The sequence below is a fragment of the Narcine bancroftii genome, chromosome 6 (genome assembly GCF_036971445.1).
Source record: "Narcine bancroftii isolate sNarBan1 chromosome 6, sNarBan1.hap1, whole genome shotgun sequence".
NCBI classification, from domain to species: domain Eukaryota; kingdom Metazoa; phylum Chordata; class Chondrichthyes; order Torpediniformes; family Narcinidae; genus Narcine; species Narcine bancroftii.
Window position 1 is genome coordinate 39,967,498 of NC_091474.1, and position 19,632 is coordinate 39,987,129.

Here is a 19,632-nt window from a genome sequence, read left to right on the forward strand (position 1 = left end):
TTTTATAGATAATCCTAGTGACAACAACCAATAAAACAACTGTCAATGTGTGTAGAACTCAAGTTAACATGACTCCTTAAAATGGCCATTGCACAATGAGACCACTCCACCTCAAATGATTGGGTTCCCAAGAATTTATTTTAAAAATTGCCTCACGGCACATTAACAGTGGCTGGCCAAAACATTAAAGAAATGGTACACCTCATCTTTGTCAAAAACAGCGACTTCTACTGAACATTCTGCACAGCGCACCGGATGGTATATTTCATCCCCATCCTGCTCTGAGTTGCCTGAGGTTGCTCCACTTGAATCTTTTATCTTCTTTGACCTGTTCCTCCTTTTCTTGTTTGCAGGATTCTTGTACCTAAGAACTTCTGCTCTGTTAATAATACAGTTCATCACAAAGATGGCTCTGTACTGTTCTTTGTAGAAGTCATGTCTGAAGAAATAAAGGTCACATTACATTTTTATACAGAATGTTGCTCCTGCATATAAACTAATTTGTGTAAATGGACTTGTCTATTCAACTAACAATCTTGATACACAGGAGGTGCACTAGAAACTCTTTTGATACTAGTAGTGGAGGGATGGACAGAATTGTGATGATTTTAAAACCAGGACTATAAAGTGAAAATACAACAAAAGGCAGCATCTGAAGACATGCATAAACATTGAGTTGAACCACAAGGTATATTTTAAATAATACTCAGATCTGTTGATTATATCAATGTCTGAGTTGGTCTCCAAATACAATTACAGTGACATTTAAAACTCTAGATGCTGGAATAAGACAACACACAGTCTGTATGAATGCAGTGGGTTGAGCAGCAATAGGATGAAAATAATGGTTGACAATTTGGCTGAAACCAGTCTCAATGATGCTGCTTGACTCACTGGGTTCCGACAGCAGCTTGCGTTTAACTTAATTTTAAACATGCTTAGAGTTACAGGTTTCTTCCCTGAAGACTACAGAATTTTAACAATGAAGCTAATTGGTAAAAGTTCCAACAAATGCTGGAAACACAGAGCAACCATAGAGAGAGAATCTTTGTGGATTCAAATTCTTTGCAATTCACTAGTCTGCCCTTTCAATCCCATCTACTTACACTCTCCTAATCAACAGCAGGATTGGTAAATGCTTGTCTTTTTACATCATCCACCCAAGCTAAAGCAACAATTCTTGACTCTATTGCATCAGAAATATCAAATGCAGATTTCACAAAGTGTCTACAATTAGTCTGCAAGAATGACCCTGAACTTATGGCTGTCTGTTACTTTAATTCTCAAACCTACATCACTTTGCATAACATGGCTCAATAAAAAGCCCATATGGGCAAATTAGAGCCTTCTAATTTCCAACTTTAGGTAAATTGTTCTTTCTGCCTGTATCAAAACTGTCAGCCATTTTTCATCCATTTTTTGATCTACTAGACATGACCACATGGTGGATTATTGGCAATGCACAAGAGATGGTGTTTCCACCTACACATTAACGCATTTGGTCTCATCCTAAAGATATTCTCTTGTTCCTTCCAACCCATCGTTTTGGCTATTGTAAAGTAATTTGATTTCGCTTTTCACAGATGATTCCTTATCAAATAAGTGACTTCTGCATTTTCTGATTTTGCTTTACATTTCTAGCATTTAAATAACATGAACATTAAAAAATATCCAGTGGAAGGTGCCCCAAATTCAGTTATATATAAATGAGACAAACCTCAACTAAAATACTAACATTTACAGCATTTATTTTCATGATCTTGAAAAGAAACTAATGAAGTATTTTGACAACCTTTAGTTACTGTCTTCTCACTTATAGCACAAGCCAAAAACCAAAGTTATTTCACCATTGCTACTTCTGGATCTTTTATAGCTGATAAACACACTTTTAAAAGTTCTGGCTACTCTTAATCAGTAAAGCAGCCCCCCTGCTAGTCCAACTATGGCCAATGAACTTAATATTGAGCCCAGACTAAACTGCAGGAGTTCAGGCCACCTCTATTACAGGCCCATTAAACATGCTCACCCATCAATTGTTACTACTTACCGCTGGCAGTCCAGACACAGAGTTGTCATGCATGCTGGGCAGTTCAAAACTGCATCACTGACAGGGACCGGCAAAGATTCTGGTATATTTGGTTGTTTATTAAGTCCACGATACCTGCAGAAGAATAATAGAAGACAGATATTCCTGTCATTTTACACTGATTTACAAATGAATTATATTTTCTGTCTGAGAAGATAGTTAATGCAGTTGATGTTCCAAAAGCTTACACCCACCTTGGCTTCCATCTCAACTCTTAGGCCCAAATGACATTCATGTTATACTAAATCCAGAGAATGGATTTCATCTTGGCTGCAGGATCATAGAATTTCAATGTCATTATTTAGTTTGGTCAGTGGTAAGGCACAAAGTTCCATGCTGGGAACAGATTTATAAATTTGTATGAATGATTTGGGAAAGGATCTTTAAAACTTAAAAGGTTTTGAAATGTGGAGCAAATCTACAGACTACGTAAAATTTTAGCCCTGAATACAGGGTAGCTTCCACTAAATCAAACAAGATATTCAGAATACCTGCAGAATGGTGAGAAAGTAGACTTTGCTATCAGAAAACAGTTGTGAACAATAGAGATACATTTAAGGGAACATTGGATAAACAAAGGAAACAAACAGAAATGATATAAATGGTAGAGGAGGAATAAAGATCAAATTAATAATAAATCGAATCAAATCTGTTTCAATATTATGTTTTTACTTGTAGGCATTTGGCTCATTATCTATGCTGCATCTTAGAGTAATCTCATCAATTTTATCTCCCTACTTGTTTCTTTGTACCTTGAACATATTCCTGAACCACATGCCCTTTAACACACCAATTTACAGAAAATGCCACTGCACTGGGAGATCTTTATAGTAATCAATTAACCTACCATCCCGCACATCTCTGGGATGTGGATGGAAAATGGATAACTAGAGCATGCGATTATAGGAAGAAAAATCCACAAACTTCACAGTAGAGTTGATATTCTAAGCAATTACAACAGAATTTATGTACTATACAAGTGCTCCTGACTTACAATTTTTCAGTTATAATGGTTCAAATCTGTACTTTCCATTTTGATTTGGTATGTTCCCAAGCTTGCCACGTGGTACGGCCATCATCGCGAGAGAGTAGCAATAGCAACATCGTGCAAGAGTATCATACAGCATACTTAATAGTTTTTTCAATGTGGAATAAAGGTATTCAAAATTTAATCATAAAAATGTTAGGTGCTGAAATCAACCCCATCGAACGTTGATGAGCAGCTGTAACCATTAATAAATCTGAAATATCTAGCTGTAAGCATTTAAACCAATTAGCTTTGTAACCTTGTGACAGAGTATTTAGAGGTGGTTTGGGAGGAATTGTTAGAATAGCTTGCATACACACATTTTAAAACACAAATATTTGCAGGACTTTTCCAGAATGCCTTTTGCAGAAGGCAACAAAGTATCGACAGCAGCTTGCCTGGGAACATGTCATCTTTGCAGGCAGAGGGATAACTGTTTTGCTCTCAGAAGCCGCTTTCAGATGGCCACAATACTCGACTGTAAAGCCATACATTGTACTCCTGTACGTCTGTCGGGTGGTCATCTGAAATGGGAGTACCTGGCCAGGAAGTCTACTTACCCTACACTTCTCCAGTAGGTATGATATCCTGCTCGGAGTATTACCCATTGCAGCTGAAAGCAGCTCGGGCAAAGCTGCTAGCAGCTTTCAGGTGCCTAGCAGTGGGCAGGCTGACTGTCAGCTGGCTACCCGCTGACAACCACCTTCCCCACTGCTGACACCTATCCTCCCCGCTGCCTGACACCTACCCTCCTACGGGGCTTACGCAAGCACACAAAATCCCCCCCCCCAGCCCCGTACTCCCCCAGATGCCCCAGCCCTGCAGTCCCACACCGGGGGCTTCAGGCAGCAAGGAGGGGGCTGTCAGACTCCTGTTCTGAGTAGCCGGCTTTCGCTGCTAGATGGCTAGCAGTCAGCTGGCACGATTAGGTGCCAGAAAGCTGTCCATTCCGTGGCCACCTAATCGTGCCAGCTGAACTCTGCTAGCCACGTCTGCTGGCGGGTAATCTTCATCGGGACACCTAAAAGCGGCTAGAGAGGGAGGGTGTGATGCACAGAGAGAGAGGTGACAGAAATCATTTCCAGAGGACAAAGCTGGCAAACTTTGGAAGGTTGGCTGGTTGAAGGTGAAGACTGGCGGCGTGAAAGGTGACCTAAAAGAAAGAGGCTCATCTGGAGAACCCTGAAGGGGGCAAGTTTCGTCAGCAAGTCTGATTGAGAAGGAATCAGTTGCAGATGTCCTGGAAAAGGAATCTCTCTGAAAACCAGCAAGAACCCTCCTAAGCGGTAACCATATGGCTGTTAAGCTCCAAAGACTGGTGAACTTTGTTAACTTTTGTCCACAGAACAAGAATTGCTTGAAACCACGGAGACTGGACTGTGATTCAAAGAACTTTTCTAATCTTACTTACACGCTTAGTGTTAGAGGGGGGATTGAGTAGTTAGGTAAGTTAGTTAAGTAGGTTAAGTTAAAGTTCAATTCTGTTTTCTTGTTCAATTATAATTAAAAACTGCTTTTGTTTAAGTAACTCGGTCTTGTGGTGCATGTCCATTGCTGCTGGTTTCTGGAGTCCTCTGCACTCTATAACAAGCCTAATCTATTGGTATGAAAATCATTCCACATTCCACTACATTTTCCATAGAACTGTTTTTTTTTTAAAAAACTGTTCCACCACTTGAGGTAGTGAGCCCATGATTTGGGGTTTATGGTCAGGTGATTAACTTTTGAGATCTGGATTTATTATTATGTTCATGCCATAAGCCCTGAAGAAGACTCATTCATGTTCACACATTTTTCTTCATCAATTCCCCAAAATAGGAGCCAAATTAAATCCTGTTACAAGTACGGTATAATCAAATCCTAAAACTAGCCAGATATAAAGGTGATTCCAAAACTCACAACAAACTTCCCCCAGCTGAAATCTTCCTAAGAAATCACCAAAGTGCTGAGAAAGAGACAAAGGCAGAGAGGAAGAATGTTAAAAACTGTTAATTGTCAAAGTTAAGTTAAGCCTGTTAAACATTCTTAAACGTTAAGAGTGCTGATAGTGCAAACCAGATCAGGAACTGGATTCATATATCCCAAATCTCTCTTCAGAGTTCAGAACGGTTGAATTACGACAAGTTTCTATTCTAACACTCACCTTCTCCTCTGCATGTCAACCCAGGCCTGGTCACGGTCATCTTGATCTGGGTCATACAACAGCTCCTCATTTGTCAGAACCCTCTGCCTCTTTTTGCATTTCTTCTTTGAACTAGTTCCTTTTGCAAGGATATCAGCAGGTTAAAATAATTTTCAAAGCAAAAGTGTGCGCAAAGTCCAGACAATCAGCAAAAAACTAAAACTAGCTTTAACTTTAGAACATAGATTATAGGAGCATAATTAGATTTCAGATTTATTGTAGTACATACATGACATCATATACAACCCTGAGATTCCTTTTACCTGTGGGTGCGGCAAAATTACTAATTGGTTGTGCAAAAATAACTGTAAACTTGCCCCCTGGCCTGTGGAGCCTGATCCACCATTCAATAAGATCATGCTGCTCTGGCTCTGGACTCAGATCCATTGACCTGCATCTGTATGGATTTAATGTGGCAGTGTCTCCTGCTCCATTACATAAGAATTCCAAATTCACCACTCTGGGAGAAGCAATTCCTCCTCTTCAATCTACCATCCAGAATCTTAAGACTATGTGTCCTAGTTCGAGTCTCACCTGCCAGTGGAAGTAACGTCCCTGATTCTATTTTATCTGTTCTCACAATCGAGAAGATTCCACCCCCCACCCCACCCCCCCACTCAACTTCTAAAGTCCAATGAATATAGTTGCAGGATCTCTCCTCATAAACTAACCCCTCACCTATCCAGAATCTATTTCTGGAATAAGCAACATAAAATTGCAAGGAGTGAATAGTTCAAAGATGGCCTTTGCCTCACTTGCAAAATAAAAGGTTAGGCTGTTGGTTCTGATTCATATTAAAAGACATCTTTTGGATTTATTCTCAGGTGGATGGACTAATGTCAAAGAAATCATCTATTGGACAATCTTATCCCTTTGAAGGACTAGATAAGAGATTATGCAGTGCATGGGCAGGAACGGGCTGATCAGAAATGGAGGGCAATTACCCTCCCTAAAGGACACTCGTTGGATCTTAATAATAACGTGGCGGCACACCATTAGGCAGGCGAACCGGCCCTGCTTGTAATCCAAACGGCGGGGCAGCCGGCCAAAATGGCACAGTCGGGGAGGGGTTTCCCCTTCTTAGCACAGGGCTCAGAAGCCCGCGCTGGGGGACCACGTGACGCCCGGGTGACATCAGCGCGGTTCTCAGCCAGGTCCGGAGCACAAGTCCAGCCCAACAGCCTGCAATATATCAGTCTGCTCACTGAGCTCAATCCGTCTGGTTGTGTGTTCTTTCAGTAGCAGTGTAGCTGCCACTGCAATTAATGACCTCGACTGGTTCAAACGTCTTTGAACCCATCATGGGCGAACCTGGGATCAGTGCTATAGCTGTCAAGCTGCCTGAATTCTGGGTTCAGGAGCCAGAGACCTGGTTCGGCCACGCGGAGGCTCAGTTTCACCTCAGCCAGATTTCATCTGACACGAAATGGGCACAGAGTCGTGGTAAGCAAGGAAAACAAGTAGCGAGGTTTATGGAACTTTTACAGATTAAAGAGGAGAAAGTGCTTGCTGTTTTAAAGCAAATAAGGGTGGATAAATCCCCAGGGCCTGACAAAATATTCCCTCGACCTTGAGGGAGGCTAATGTTGAAATTGCAGGGCCTCTGGCAGAAATATTTAAAATGTCCTTAGCTATGGATTGGAGGGTAGCTCCATTGTTTTAAAAAAGGCTCCAAAAGTAACCCTGGAAATTATAGACCAGTGATTCTGACATTAGTAGTAGGTAAATTATTGGAAGGTGTTCTGAGAGATTGGATATACAATTATTTGGATAACCAGAAACTGATTAGGGATAGTCAACATGACCGTGCATGGTAGGTCGTGTTTAATCAATCTTAGAGTTTTTTTGAGGAGTTTACCAGGAAAGTTGAAGGAAAGGTTGTGGATGTTGTCTACATGGACTTTAGTAAGGCCTTTGACAAGATCCCACATGGGAGGTTAGTCAGGAAGGTTCAGACGTTAGGTATTCATGGTAAAATAGTGAACAGGATTCGTCAATGGCTAAATGGGAGAAGCCAGAGAGTAGTGATGGATAATTGCTTCTCAGACTGGAGGCCTGTGACTAGTGGTGTGCCTCAGGGATCGGTGCTAGGACCATTGTTGTTTGTCATCTATATCAATAATCTGGATGATAATGTGGTAAATTGGATCAGCAAGTTTGCAGATGACACTAAGATTAGAGGCAGTGGACAGCAAAGAAGGTTTTCAAAGCTTGCAAAGGGATCTGGACCAACTGGAAAAATGGGCTGAAAAATAGCTGATGGAATTTAATGCAGAAAAGTGTGAGGCATTGTATTTTGGAAGGACAAACCAAGAAAGGGCGTATACGGTGAATGGTAGGGCACTAAGGAGTGCGGTAGGACAGAGGGACTTGGGGATACAGATACATAATTCCTTGAAAGTGCCTTTTGCCATTTTTAAATCAAATTTAAATTTTAAATTTAGACATACAACATGGTAATAGGCCATTTCAGCCCGCGAGTCAGTGCTGCTCAATTTACACCCAATTAACCTACACTCCCCATACGTTTCAAATGGTAGGTGGAAACCTGAGCCACTGGGGAAAATCCACGCAGACACGGGGAGAATGTACAAACTCCTTACAGACAGCACGGGATTTGAATCCGGTCCCATCGCTGGCGCTGTAAAGGCATTGCGCTAACTGCTATGCCAACTGTGCATCCTCATTAATCAAAGTATTGAGTTTAGGAGTTGGGATGTTATGGAGAGGTTGTATAAGAGATTGGTGAGGCCATATTTGGAGTATTGTGTGCAGTTTTGGTCATCGAACTACAGGAAAATTATCAATAAGATGGAAAGAATGCAGAGAAGATTTACTAGGCATTTGCCCTCAGGAATTGAGTTACATGGAAAGATTAAACAGGTTAGGACTTTATTCCCTGGAGCATAGATGAATAAGGGGAGATTTGATAGAAGTATTTAAAATTATGAGGGGGATAGACAGAGTAAATGTAAATAGGTCTTTTCCACTGAGGGTGTGAGATACAAATCAGTGCACAATGATTAAGAGTGAAAGGGGATATTTAGGGGGAATGTGAGGAGTAACATCTCCACACAGAGAGTGTTGGGAATGTGGAATCAGCTGCCAGCTAAGATGGTGAATATGGACTCAATTTTAACAGTTAAGAAGAATTGGGCAGGAACATGGATGGGAAAGGTATGAAGGACTATGGTTGGGGTGCAGATCAGTGGGAAAAGAGAGAATAATAGTCTGGCGTGGACTAGAAGGGCGAAAGGGCCTGCTTCTGTGCTGTAATGTTCTATACATCCAAATTCTACCTGGACCAGGGCACCGCCAAACACGTGCAGGACCTCGTTCAGCACCCATCCACCAAAGACAAATATGAGACCAAGCGAGTGCTCACCGGATCCCTCAGAGTGTCCAGGCGCCAGTATGCCACTCGGATGCTGCACCTCGACGCCCTGGGAGACGTCCCCAATGGAGCTGATGGACGAGACTCTTGCACTCATGGGTGATCACACCAACTGCCCACTCTTTGAGCACATTTTCCTCGACCATCTGCCCGAGGACATCCGGCTGTTACTGGACCAAGAGAGCTTTACCAACCAAGGAAGGTTGCACAGAAGGCCCAAGAGCTATGGCTCGAGAGATTCCCGGAGGGCTCAGCAGTCCAGCAGGTCACGAGGCACGGGCATGACCATGCCAAGCCCACCCCTAGCGCTGCGGTAGAGCATCTGGCCCCTGCAGGGGCCACCAAGAGCATAACTAGGGGCACAGCGTTCACTCCAGGCCTCTGCTTCTACCACCAGTGCTGGGGAGCCAAGGCTCAGAAGTGTCGTCAGCCCTGCTCGTTCCAGGGAAATGACTAGGCTGGCCGTTGTTAATGGCTGCAACGGCTGGCCAAGGACACAGCCTCATATACCTGCGGGACTCAGTCAGCGGCCGGTGGTTCCTCGTCGACACTGGGGCCTAGATCAGAGACATCCCGACAATGGCCATCGAGTCCATGAATTGACCTAGAGGACCTCCCCTCCATGCGGCCAATGCAACAGAGATCCGGACGTATGGAGACAAGACAGTCCACCTCCAGAATGGCCGACGAAAGTTCTCGTGGAGGTTCACCGTCTCGTCCCTTCCGACCGCCATCCTGGACAAGTTTCCGGTCCTCCTCAAGCTACAGTTCTCCGCTGCCTCGCCTCGCCATGGGGTGTTCCACCACATCTCCACCTAGGGCCCACTGGTTCACGCCAAGGCACTCCAGCTCCCACCTGACAAGCTCCAGGTGGCGAAGGAGGAGTTTTCGCATCTGTTGGAACTGGGAATCATTCAGCGGTCTAACAGCCCGTGGGCCTCGCTGCTCCACCCGGTCCTGAAAGCCTCCAGCAGCTGGTGCCGCTGCCGCAAGGCAGACAAAAACAAACTGTAATATTGCACTGTCTTTATTACGACAATAAATTGAATCTTGAACTTACATTCTCAGAACTATTTGCAGGTTAGAAGTGATCAAGGATAGTGAGTGGAAGAGGATTGCAAAAATAGGTATGATGGGAGAGTGAGCAGAAACAGTGGTCACCTGCCAGCTTCATTGAATCAGGAAGGGAGTGAGTCTCCCAGCTCTGTTCAGCTCCACCCAATCCTGATTGTTGCAGCCTAGAAGAGGGTGAAGAGTGAAGGAATGCAAAATGCCATGTTCTTACCCATCAGAAGATGGTTGCAGTCTCACAGCAGCCAGCAATCTGCCGCCATCCTTCTGCTGATCTATAAAACCTGGGTGGCACGGTTAGCACAACACTGTTACAGCACCAGCAATCAGGACTTGGGTTCAAATCCCACACTGTCTGTAAGGAATTGGAATGTTCTCCTTGTGTTTGCATGGGGTTTTCTCCCACAGTTTGAAAAGTACCAGGTTTATGGGCTAAACAGGCAGCATGGGTCATGTGCTGAAATGGCCTGTTACTGTGCTACATGTCTAAAGTTTTTTTTTTAATTAAAATTTGGTTCAAGTCAAATTTATTGTCACTTGATTGTACAAGTACAACCCAATGAATCAGTGTTCTCCTGTCCTCAGTCCAAAACATGCAGACACACAACCAGACATAACATACAAAGATAAATAATACATACGCAGGATAAGCTTTTTATTTATACAAATAAATAAATAGACATTGTTTGGTACATACAAGAGTCTCAGATGATTAGCATAGTAGTTTCTTTAGTCATTCAGCATTCTCATTGCCTATGGGAAGAAGCTGTACATTCTCTCCCATAACTGCAGGGGTTCCTCCTACATTCCAACAGTGAACCCCCCCTCTTCAGGCACGAGATTGGGCAAGTGACTGAAGCAAAGTAATTATAGAGTAGATTGGATTGGTCCACAAGTTAAGGTCCTAAACTTGGTCAAGACCATTGGAGACATCATCCGGGTATTTGTGGAGATTGTTTGGGAGAGAATGTTTGGAGATAAGGGAGACTGGAATGTGAGAGACTTTTAAAGATGAGATAGGAAGAGTTCAGGGACAGCATGTTCCTGTTAGGGTGAAGGGCAAGGCTGGGAAATTTAGGGAACCCTGAATGATAATCCATATTGCAGTTCTGGTCAAGAAGAGGGAGGCAAACTTGCAAAAAAAAAGGGCAAGAACAGGAAGTTGTTGCAGGTGAATGTGTGGCTGAAAATTCAGTGCAGGGGACAGGGGTTCAGATTTGTAGATCATTGGGGTCTCTTCTGGGGAAGGTTTGACCTCTACAAAAAGGATAGGCTGCACCTGAACTGGAGGGGAACCAATATCCTAGCAGGCAGGTTTGCTAGGTTAAACTAATTTGGCAGGGGGGTGGGAATCAGAATGTGAGTGCAGAGATTAGGATAGAAGGGAACCAGGGTGTTGCAGTTGAGAAAGAGGAAAATGGAAAAAAAAAGTCAAAAATAATGTGTGGCAAAGATGACAAAAAAAGGACAACCAGGTGAAAAGACAAGATTATTTGCTGTACAATAGAAATACAGAAGGAAAAAAAAAATCAGTAACAGATATTGGTTCAAGGGTAGTGTACCTAAATACAGAGGATTAGGAATAAAGTAGATGACCTTGTGGTACAGCTACAAATTGAAAGAGATGACATTTTGGCTATCACTGAGACATGGCTTAATAATGGATGCGATTGGGAGCTGAATGTCCAAGGGTACACAGTGTACAGGAAAGATAGGCAGGTAAGTATGAGGTGGTGGAGTGGCCCTAATGGTAAGCAATGATATTAAAATCACTAGAAAGCAGGGGGAATAGGGTCAGAAGTGGTTGAATCCTTATGGGCTGAGTTAAGAAATGGCAAGGGTAAAAAGACCCTATTAGCAGTTATATACAGGCCCCCAAATAGCAGCCGGAAAGTGGACTACGAGTTATAGCTGGAGATAGAAAAAGAATCTCAGAAGGAGAAGGTCAAAATAATTATGGGGGATTTTAACATGAAAGGGAATTGGAAAATTCAGGAAGACACTGGATCTCAAGAAAGAAATGTAGAATGCCTAAAGGATGGCTTTTTCGAACAGCTTGTTGATAAGCCCACCAAGGGATTGGCAGTTTTAGATTGGGTGCTGTGTAATGAACCCAAGGTGATTGGGGAGCTAAAGGTAATAGAACCCTTAGGAAGTAGTGATCATAATATGATTAAGTTCAGTTTCAAATTTGAAAAGGAAAAGCTGATATCAGGTGTGTCAATAGTTCAGTGGAACAAAGGAAATTGTGGTAGGAGAGAGGAACTGGCCCAAGTTGACTGGAAAAGTAAGCTCGATGGAGGGACAGCACAGCAGAATTGGACGATATTTCCACAAGAAATAAAGAAAGTGCAGGATAGATATATTCCAAGAAAAAAAGAAAATTATGAATGGAAAAAAATGGCACAAAAGTGACTAACAAGTGAGGTTAAAGCTAAAAATAAAAGCAAAAGTTTATAAAATTATGCAGGGCATGGATAAAGTCAAAGCTCACAGTCTCCCACATCCTTCCCACTCAACCAGAGTAGAGAACTTTAAAACTACAGGGTACTGATTTAATGCAAAATGAACCCAAGAGTGTTCCTATCTGGAACAAGCTGCCAGAGAAAGATATAGAAGCAGGTATAATTATAATGCTAGATTCATTGGACAAATATGGATAGGAAGGTGTTAGGAGGATTATGAACCAAATGCAGATAAACAAGACTTGTCTATGAAGTTAAATTGGTTAGCTTTGGATGGGTTGGTCAGAATATCCCTTTTTGTGCTGTATAACTTTATACTCACAGGTTAATTCATTTCTGTAAGTCACTTGAGAGGCAAAATCATTAATGGCCGACTGGCCTGTGTAAGAGGGAATAAGTAGCAGGGGTAGAGTAAAGGAAAAGGGAATGGGGCCAATGGGTTTTCTCCCCTGGTGGATGACATGATCTTATAGGCTGAATGAGCTCCTTCTATGTTGGTTGAGTACAAATAAAAATATTATCGTGTCCAACATAGAATGTGACTCATTTATAGCCAATTTCCCCCAATCACCATTCTGTTCCTTTTCTCCCAATGAAGAGATTGCCACTTGTTCACAGAGCCAGCAGTTCTTAGTACTTGCTCATGAATTATCTTCACACTGGTACTTGCCTGTAAAAGCTATAATTGGCAACTCTAGAATCTCTATCTTGTAGCAGAGAGGGTAGGAAATCATGGCTGTGTTTGCTTTCTTTGACCTGGTTTGGGGTACTGCAGTCGCTGGTAGTACTTGGGACTTTCAGCAAGATAAATAACACATCCTTATCAAAGTAAACAAAAAATCAAGCAACAGAGTACGACTGCCATCAAGATGTACTGAACCTGCTCCTGAGGTCACAGAAAAATCTGATTTGCGGTTATCACAATTCCCCTCGGGTCCATTATTCTACACATTTTTTGCAAATGCAAGGTCAGGAATTAGAAGTGAAAGAAGAGAACTCTTACCCTGCTCATCTTCACCCTCTGAATCAGAGTCAAAGTACACTTCATTGTAGTATTGACACGGGAGAGCAGCTTGAGACTGAGAGGTTAGAGCACTGGAGGAAGCACCTAACAGGATGGAAGGCCAGAGAGATCAGCAAAATTCTGTTAAAGTTTCTTAAGACTGACAACTTTTCTTAGCAAGGTACCAAGTGTTGTGAGAGAATTGGAAACACTTACAGGCTTGTACAGCACCCATCAAATAGAGAGCAAATCTCCATATACAACTGTTCTGACACAAGTTATCAATATGATACAGTAAATCTCCCTGTATATTATCCCATAAAACTCAGACAAGGCAGGTATAGCTCAATTTAGATTCAAAACACATTTTACATAGTACCATAGAGCAAGCATGGCTCAGGTTAGTTATGGAGTAAAACATACTCATAACAATTCAGCAGGCTCAATGAGAGAAGGGAGGTGTAACTTTATAATTTTCAATAATTATTTGTAATTGCAAATGGTGCAACATTCGGGACAGTATTCTCCTTCCAGTGGATCTGTGATCTTAAGCGACTAAATTTAGAGCTCTAACACCTGTGAATCTTGTCTACAGCAGACTTGCGCATCATTAGAGACCATAAAGTTAATTGGTTAACAAAAAAATCTATCAACTTACACTCTAGGTATTGTGACAGATTATGTTGTGTTTGTATTGTATTTTGATAGGTTTTTGGGAGATAAATTTGGGCAGGTTTTTTTAGTGTAGGTCACATACAAACATTTTAAAACAGATCTATTTAAAATACTGGAGCTCTGCTCATGCTAGACATGTCAGCCCCAGAGCCTTTGCAAAAGCTTTGGAGAGTGCCCAAGAGACTTCGCTAATGGATTGTTTACAAACAGGCAACAGATGAAAGAACTTGTCGGAGTTGCAGAATGTCTGGAGGGGAACTTGCTGTTCAAAGAGGGTCATGTGGTTTTGCAAGCAGAGAGAGTAAAACAGGTTTTCTCTCGGCAAACTTGTGGAAAACCCCATTTGGAAGACGGCTTAGTTCAGCCTTGCAAAGCCCTTGAGGAGAGGACTGGCTGTCTAATGTTTCACTTGAAATAAGAGAAACAAAAAGGAAATTTGTGGTGACCTGAAAGAAAGAGGTTATCATCTAGAGAACCTTGAAGGGGCAAGTTTCTTCGGCAAGACACTGAAATGACTGATTAAAAAGGGATCCGTTGTGGGTGTCCAGTGAACAACAAATCTCTCTCTGATAACCAACAAGAACCTTCCTGAGTGGTAACCATTTACCTTTCAAGTACCAAAGCCTGGTGAACTTTATGTTAAATTCTGTGCACAGTAAGAATTACCTGCAACCAGCGAACTTGGAGGAATGAGAAGTGAGATTGGACTGTGAATCAAAGAACTTTTCTGAACTTACACACATATCACATTATATACACGTGCGCTTAGAATTAGAAGGGGGTTGTTAGGTTAGTTAAGTTAATACTGATAAGTTAAAGTGTGATTCTGTTTTCATGCTTAAAAATCATTAAAGGGCAACTTTTGTTAAGTAACCATTTGTCTTGGTGAATATCTATTGCTGCTGGATTTATGGTCCTTGGGCTTGTAACATATCCATCATTGATAAAACTAATGGCAATTAAGTAAAATTCTGATTTACTTGAACACACCTTCAGAAGTCAATGACCAGCTCCCCTCAATAACCTTCATAGTGGAATCCAATTCAGCTGCCATCTCCTTTTCAAATTCATCATCACTGGATTCACTTTCACCTGTTAAACACTCCTTTATCAGTTTGCGTTTGCGTTCAGGCGTGCCATGGAGTAGAATATCCAACTCATCCTCAGAACTGGCAGGAGGAAACAAAACATCCATTTCCAATTAACAAACACCATCACATAATTCCATTGGCACTAATGGTCAGAGATTGAACATGCATTATAATGACACAGAAGAAAGCCATTAGGCTTACTGAATCACACTGGATCCTCCCCCCTCCACTTTTTATTTTCCTGTAACCTCTTCTCACACTCATGTCCATCAACTTTCCTTTGATTTTTTTTGCCATTAAACTACACCAAGGGGCAACTTCAATTAGGATGGAAAGAATGCAATCCATTATCACCTTTCCAGCCTCACCAAACATGCCTAATCATAAAAATGTTACTTTGCTGTTTAAGGAACAAAGTGACCAGTGTACAATGGTCAGCTCCCTGTGTACAAGACCTAGTCCCTGTCATTAAGAATTTAACACTTATTTGGCTACATGTTACTGGCCAGGTCAGTATTGACAATCCACCTCTGATTGCTAATGCATCCATTTCAAAAAGCATTGAAGAGTCAGCTACATTTGTGGGTCTAAAGTCACAAAGGCCCCACTAAGTAAAGATTGCAGGCCTCCTGTCGTGAAGCAACTTAATTAATCAGATACATTTTTATAATACAATGGCTCTGTAGTCATTTGCTGGGCCTTTTTTTTAATTTCAGACATTTCACTTGAATTTAAATTCACCCATTCAAACTCGTCCTGTGGTTAGCACAATGCTGTTATATTGCCAGTGATCGGGGTTTGAATTTGACACTGTCTGTAAGGAGTTTGTATATTCTCCCCATGTCTGCGTGGGTTTCCTCCAGGTGCTCCAGTTTTCTCCCACCTTTCAAAACATACGGGGATTGTAGATCAATTGGGTGGCATCGGTTTGTGGGCCAGAAGGCCCCGTTAATGTGCTGTAGGTCTAAATTTTAGATCAACAGCCCGGTCTTTAAATGTTTGTCCAGTAACTAAATCACTATGCTACTGTACTCCAATCATAATCTGCAAGCTTTAAACCTGATCAGGGAACCTCAATGGATTTTTAACCAATTAGAAAATGCTTAAAAGTTAACTGTTTCTCTTTCGAAAGATGCTGCTTGATATTCTAAATGCTTTCAGCATTTCCAGTTCTTATTTTATATTTTCATCAACTGTGCTTTATTGATTTTCCAACTGCATTTTAATGATTTCTAGTACATCACAGGCAAAACTCTCCCCAACATCAAGAAAATCTGTATGGAATGCTGCTATCAGAGAGCAGCAGCAATCATCAAGGATCCATCTACCCAGGAAATGCTCTGTTTGTGGTGCTGCCATCAGAAAAGGCGCCACAAGAATCATGCATTTCCTATTCCTCCACCATCAGACTCCTAAACAACAGATTCAATCAGACTCATTTAAGGATTCTTTCTTTGCACATTATTTATTATCTAATATGTATTTTTTTCTCTATTGCAGTTTGTTTACATTTCTTCCTTTGTTTAGATTTCTCTCTTTTGTATATATATTTTTTTTTCTTGAACACAGTTTACAGCTATTGATAAGAAATGCTGCCTAGCCGCAGGAAAAACAATCTCAAGGTTGTAATAGGATGTGATGTATGTACTCTGACAATAAATTTGATTCTTGAACTTAATTTGTTTCTGAACAATGTGGCTTCACCATTATTGACTTCTTAGAGTCCATTTGACTTCCTTTCTGAAGAAAGTCTGAAATTTATCCTGATATCTAATTATTTTATAATTCTGAAGGCAGAGTTTCACTTGTCCAAATCTAACTCAACATGCTGCTTAATGGACAACATAAGACAATAGCAAAGGTAAATAGAAAAAGCTGGCATAGATACAAAAGCTGGGAGCAGAAACAAAGAACAATGCAAGGTTCTGTCAAAGGGTCTTCAACATGAAATTTTAATTGTTTCTCTTCCCACAGATGCAGTGTTTTGTTTTTAACAGGTCAAGGTGACAGAATAAATACTATCAAGCTATATCAGTGTGGTGGTACTATTGCAGGGGGCAACCTCTGTACCTGCAGGAGTGGAAGGGGACAGGACAACACCTGGCCGCCTGTCAATCAGTCAGCCTGAAAGGATCAAGCCCCACCCGGTCGGGTGTCAATCACCCTCTGGGCTATAAGCCTGCGCCGGCCTCACTCAAGAGTTGCTGCAGCTACGGCCAGCCTGGCTTTGTGAATTAAAGCCTGTTGTAGTCTTTACCTTTGTGTGTGTCTGATTCTGGCTAACAGCGCACCACAATCAGAATTTTCAAACGTTTGCAATTGTATTAGAAAAGAGAATTCAGGCAGGAACAATGAGTTCGCTTGAAAGGGGGATATTGTAATAAGGGAGGAAATTACTAATCATGAACAATTGCGTTGCATTCGTATCAGCAATAGAACAGGTGATCAACCCAGGACAAATTAATATTAAATTGGGGTCTAACCTAAAATAACATAAACATCAAGCAACATTTTCAAAAAGTGGCAAATTCCTTAGGCCGAGTGGTTCTGTCTGGAGCTATGGGAAAGTGAAACAAACGGAGCGACCACCAGTAAAGTTTCGTATCTAACCTCTCCCTCCCCAACCTGAATAAGTTGCAGTCACTGCGAAAGCCTCCGAGGCCAGAAAAGGGGCAGCCCTGCCCACCATCATCCCAGCTCCTTCGTCCCATCGCTTTCTCCTCTTCCCAGGCCTACCTCGACACCGGCTCCTCTTCCTCACTCAGTTCCTCTACCAGGTATGGGTCATCTGATTCCAAGCTGTTCATAACTCCTCCGCTCCCGCAAATGACCACACACACTCCCTTTTCAGCGCGACGCCAAGCAGGTCCCTCGGGCCTCTTCCGGCGCAGACAGATGACGCACTCAGCGAGCTCCAGAGATCAAAGCCACAACATTTGCGGAGCAAAGCATGGGAAGCTGGCGGGATTCAGGAGAAAATTGGCCGGTCACCGTGTCATGTCGTCTGAGACGTTAACTGACCACTCCCTCTCCAAGGATGACGCCGAGTTCTTCCAGCTTTTTGTTTACTGCAGAGCTTAAAACGGACGTGGAGACTGATGAGAGGGAGGGGGATGATAGAGGAAACATTGAACGCCCTGGGAGGACCGATCATCCCTCTCAGTGCCGTATTCTTGCTATCATCTCGTGTCTTTGTGTCCAGAAATCCGTCCACCAATGGCTCTGTGGAGAATTCCACAAGTTTGCAACGTTCTTCGAGAATAAATTTACCTTCGAGTCCTAAATGTCTCATATCTATGGACAATGACCTCTTAGTTCTCGAACACCGCTCAACCTCAGCCAGAAGAAGCAGCCAGGCTGGATCCAGGTAGAGAAATGGACAGTCAATATTTGGGGCTTGGACCCTTTTTCGAATAAGGTGGGAAGGGGAGATAGCACGCATAAAAATTAGGGCAAGGAATTGGGAGGAGGCAAGAGGTAATAGGATACTGGACAAATGAAAGTGGGACCACGGGATGGAGTGGAATGAAGAGTGAGTACTAGAATGGGATTTTTGGAACAATTAAAGGACAGGTGGAAACAGCAAAACAGTATTGGGGGTGGGGATTACCTGAAAATTTAAAAAAAAAATCAATGTTCATGCCATTAGGCTTCACTTTGGTAATGGGTGAGGCTGAGGACTGACAGATGTGTAGGGAAATGGGAGTTCTGGCTGAAATGTGAGACAGAGCACAGGTGTTCAACAAAGCACTAGCATAGAGGAGGCCACATTGAGTACACTGAATGTATTACACTAGGTTGGAGGAGGGGCATGTGACATTTTGCATCACCAGGAAGATCTTGTTAAGGTCCTGGATAGAGGTGAGAGGGGAGGTGCAGTGCCATGTTTTAGTTACTATGGTTGCAGTGGAAGTGCCAAAGGGGACGGAAGGAAGGGTGGCGATGGAAGAGCAGACCAGAGAGTCATGGAGAGGAGAGGATATTTTAGTTTCTTGGGCAGTCTTTTGCTTAACAAGGATAATGCTTCTGATCTGGTTTTGCGAGTTCTGAGATAACATGAGATGAGTGTATGAATAGCAATCTCATCCATGTATAAACAGGAGATGCCTGATGGGTGGTGGTGGATGAGCAGTTTGTGAGATGGTGCCTTCCTTCCATTGATTATAGGGAGCTGAATGGTCTTTCTCTACTTTTAGTAGTCTTTGACTAGGGATTCCCAAGAGTTGGTGGAATATTGTATTTTTGTCATAAAGGCTTTGAGAAGATTTCAAGGAAACTCAAATCTTTTCCTCTTTTTACTGGGTAATATCTTTGTGCTGGATCAGAGCATCAACTTGGGGAGTCTGTGTGGGCATAAGAACAAAGGAGCCTATCCGATAGGGCTCTTTGTGTGCGCAGCAACCCTTGATCTGATTATTTTGAAATCACACTGATTTGGTATCTTTGGCTCACCAGGTGATGACTGCTAATCTCCCTTTTCCACTCAACAGGGCCCCAGTTTTCGGACACATTTCCATTCACTGGCACACCAGTTTCCGCACAGCCTTTCTACTCACTGGAGCTTTGGTTCCTATGGCCTCTACTCACCAAAACCCTTTTTCCTATGCTCTCTTCCCATTCTCTCGGGGCTCTGGTTCC

The 19,632-nt window shown here is 42.3% G+C and overlaps 1 protein-coding gene across 1 annotated transcript; it reads right to left on the reverse strand.

The window, feature by feature from the left end:
- Nucleotides 1–119: 119 nt before the first annotated feature.
- On the reverse strand, nt 120–17,961 carry eapp (e2f-associated phosphoprotein). Its single transcript, XM_069884739.1, has 6 exons — nt 17,731–17,961; nt 14,894–15,072; nt 13,229–13,333; nt 5,257–5,374; nt 2,048–2,161; nt 120–439 (listed from the first exon to the last, which is right to left on the reverse strand). Exons 1-6 carry the CDS (start codon nt 17,799–17,801, stop codon nt 163–165), a joined length of 864 nt encoding a protein of 287 aa, XP_069740840.1. The 5' UTR covers nt 17,802–17,961; the 3' UTR covers nt 120–162.
- Nucleotides 17,962–19,632: the final 1,671 nt, after the last annotated feature.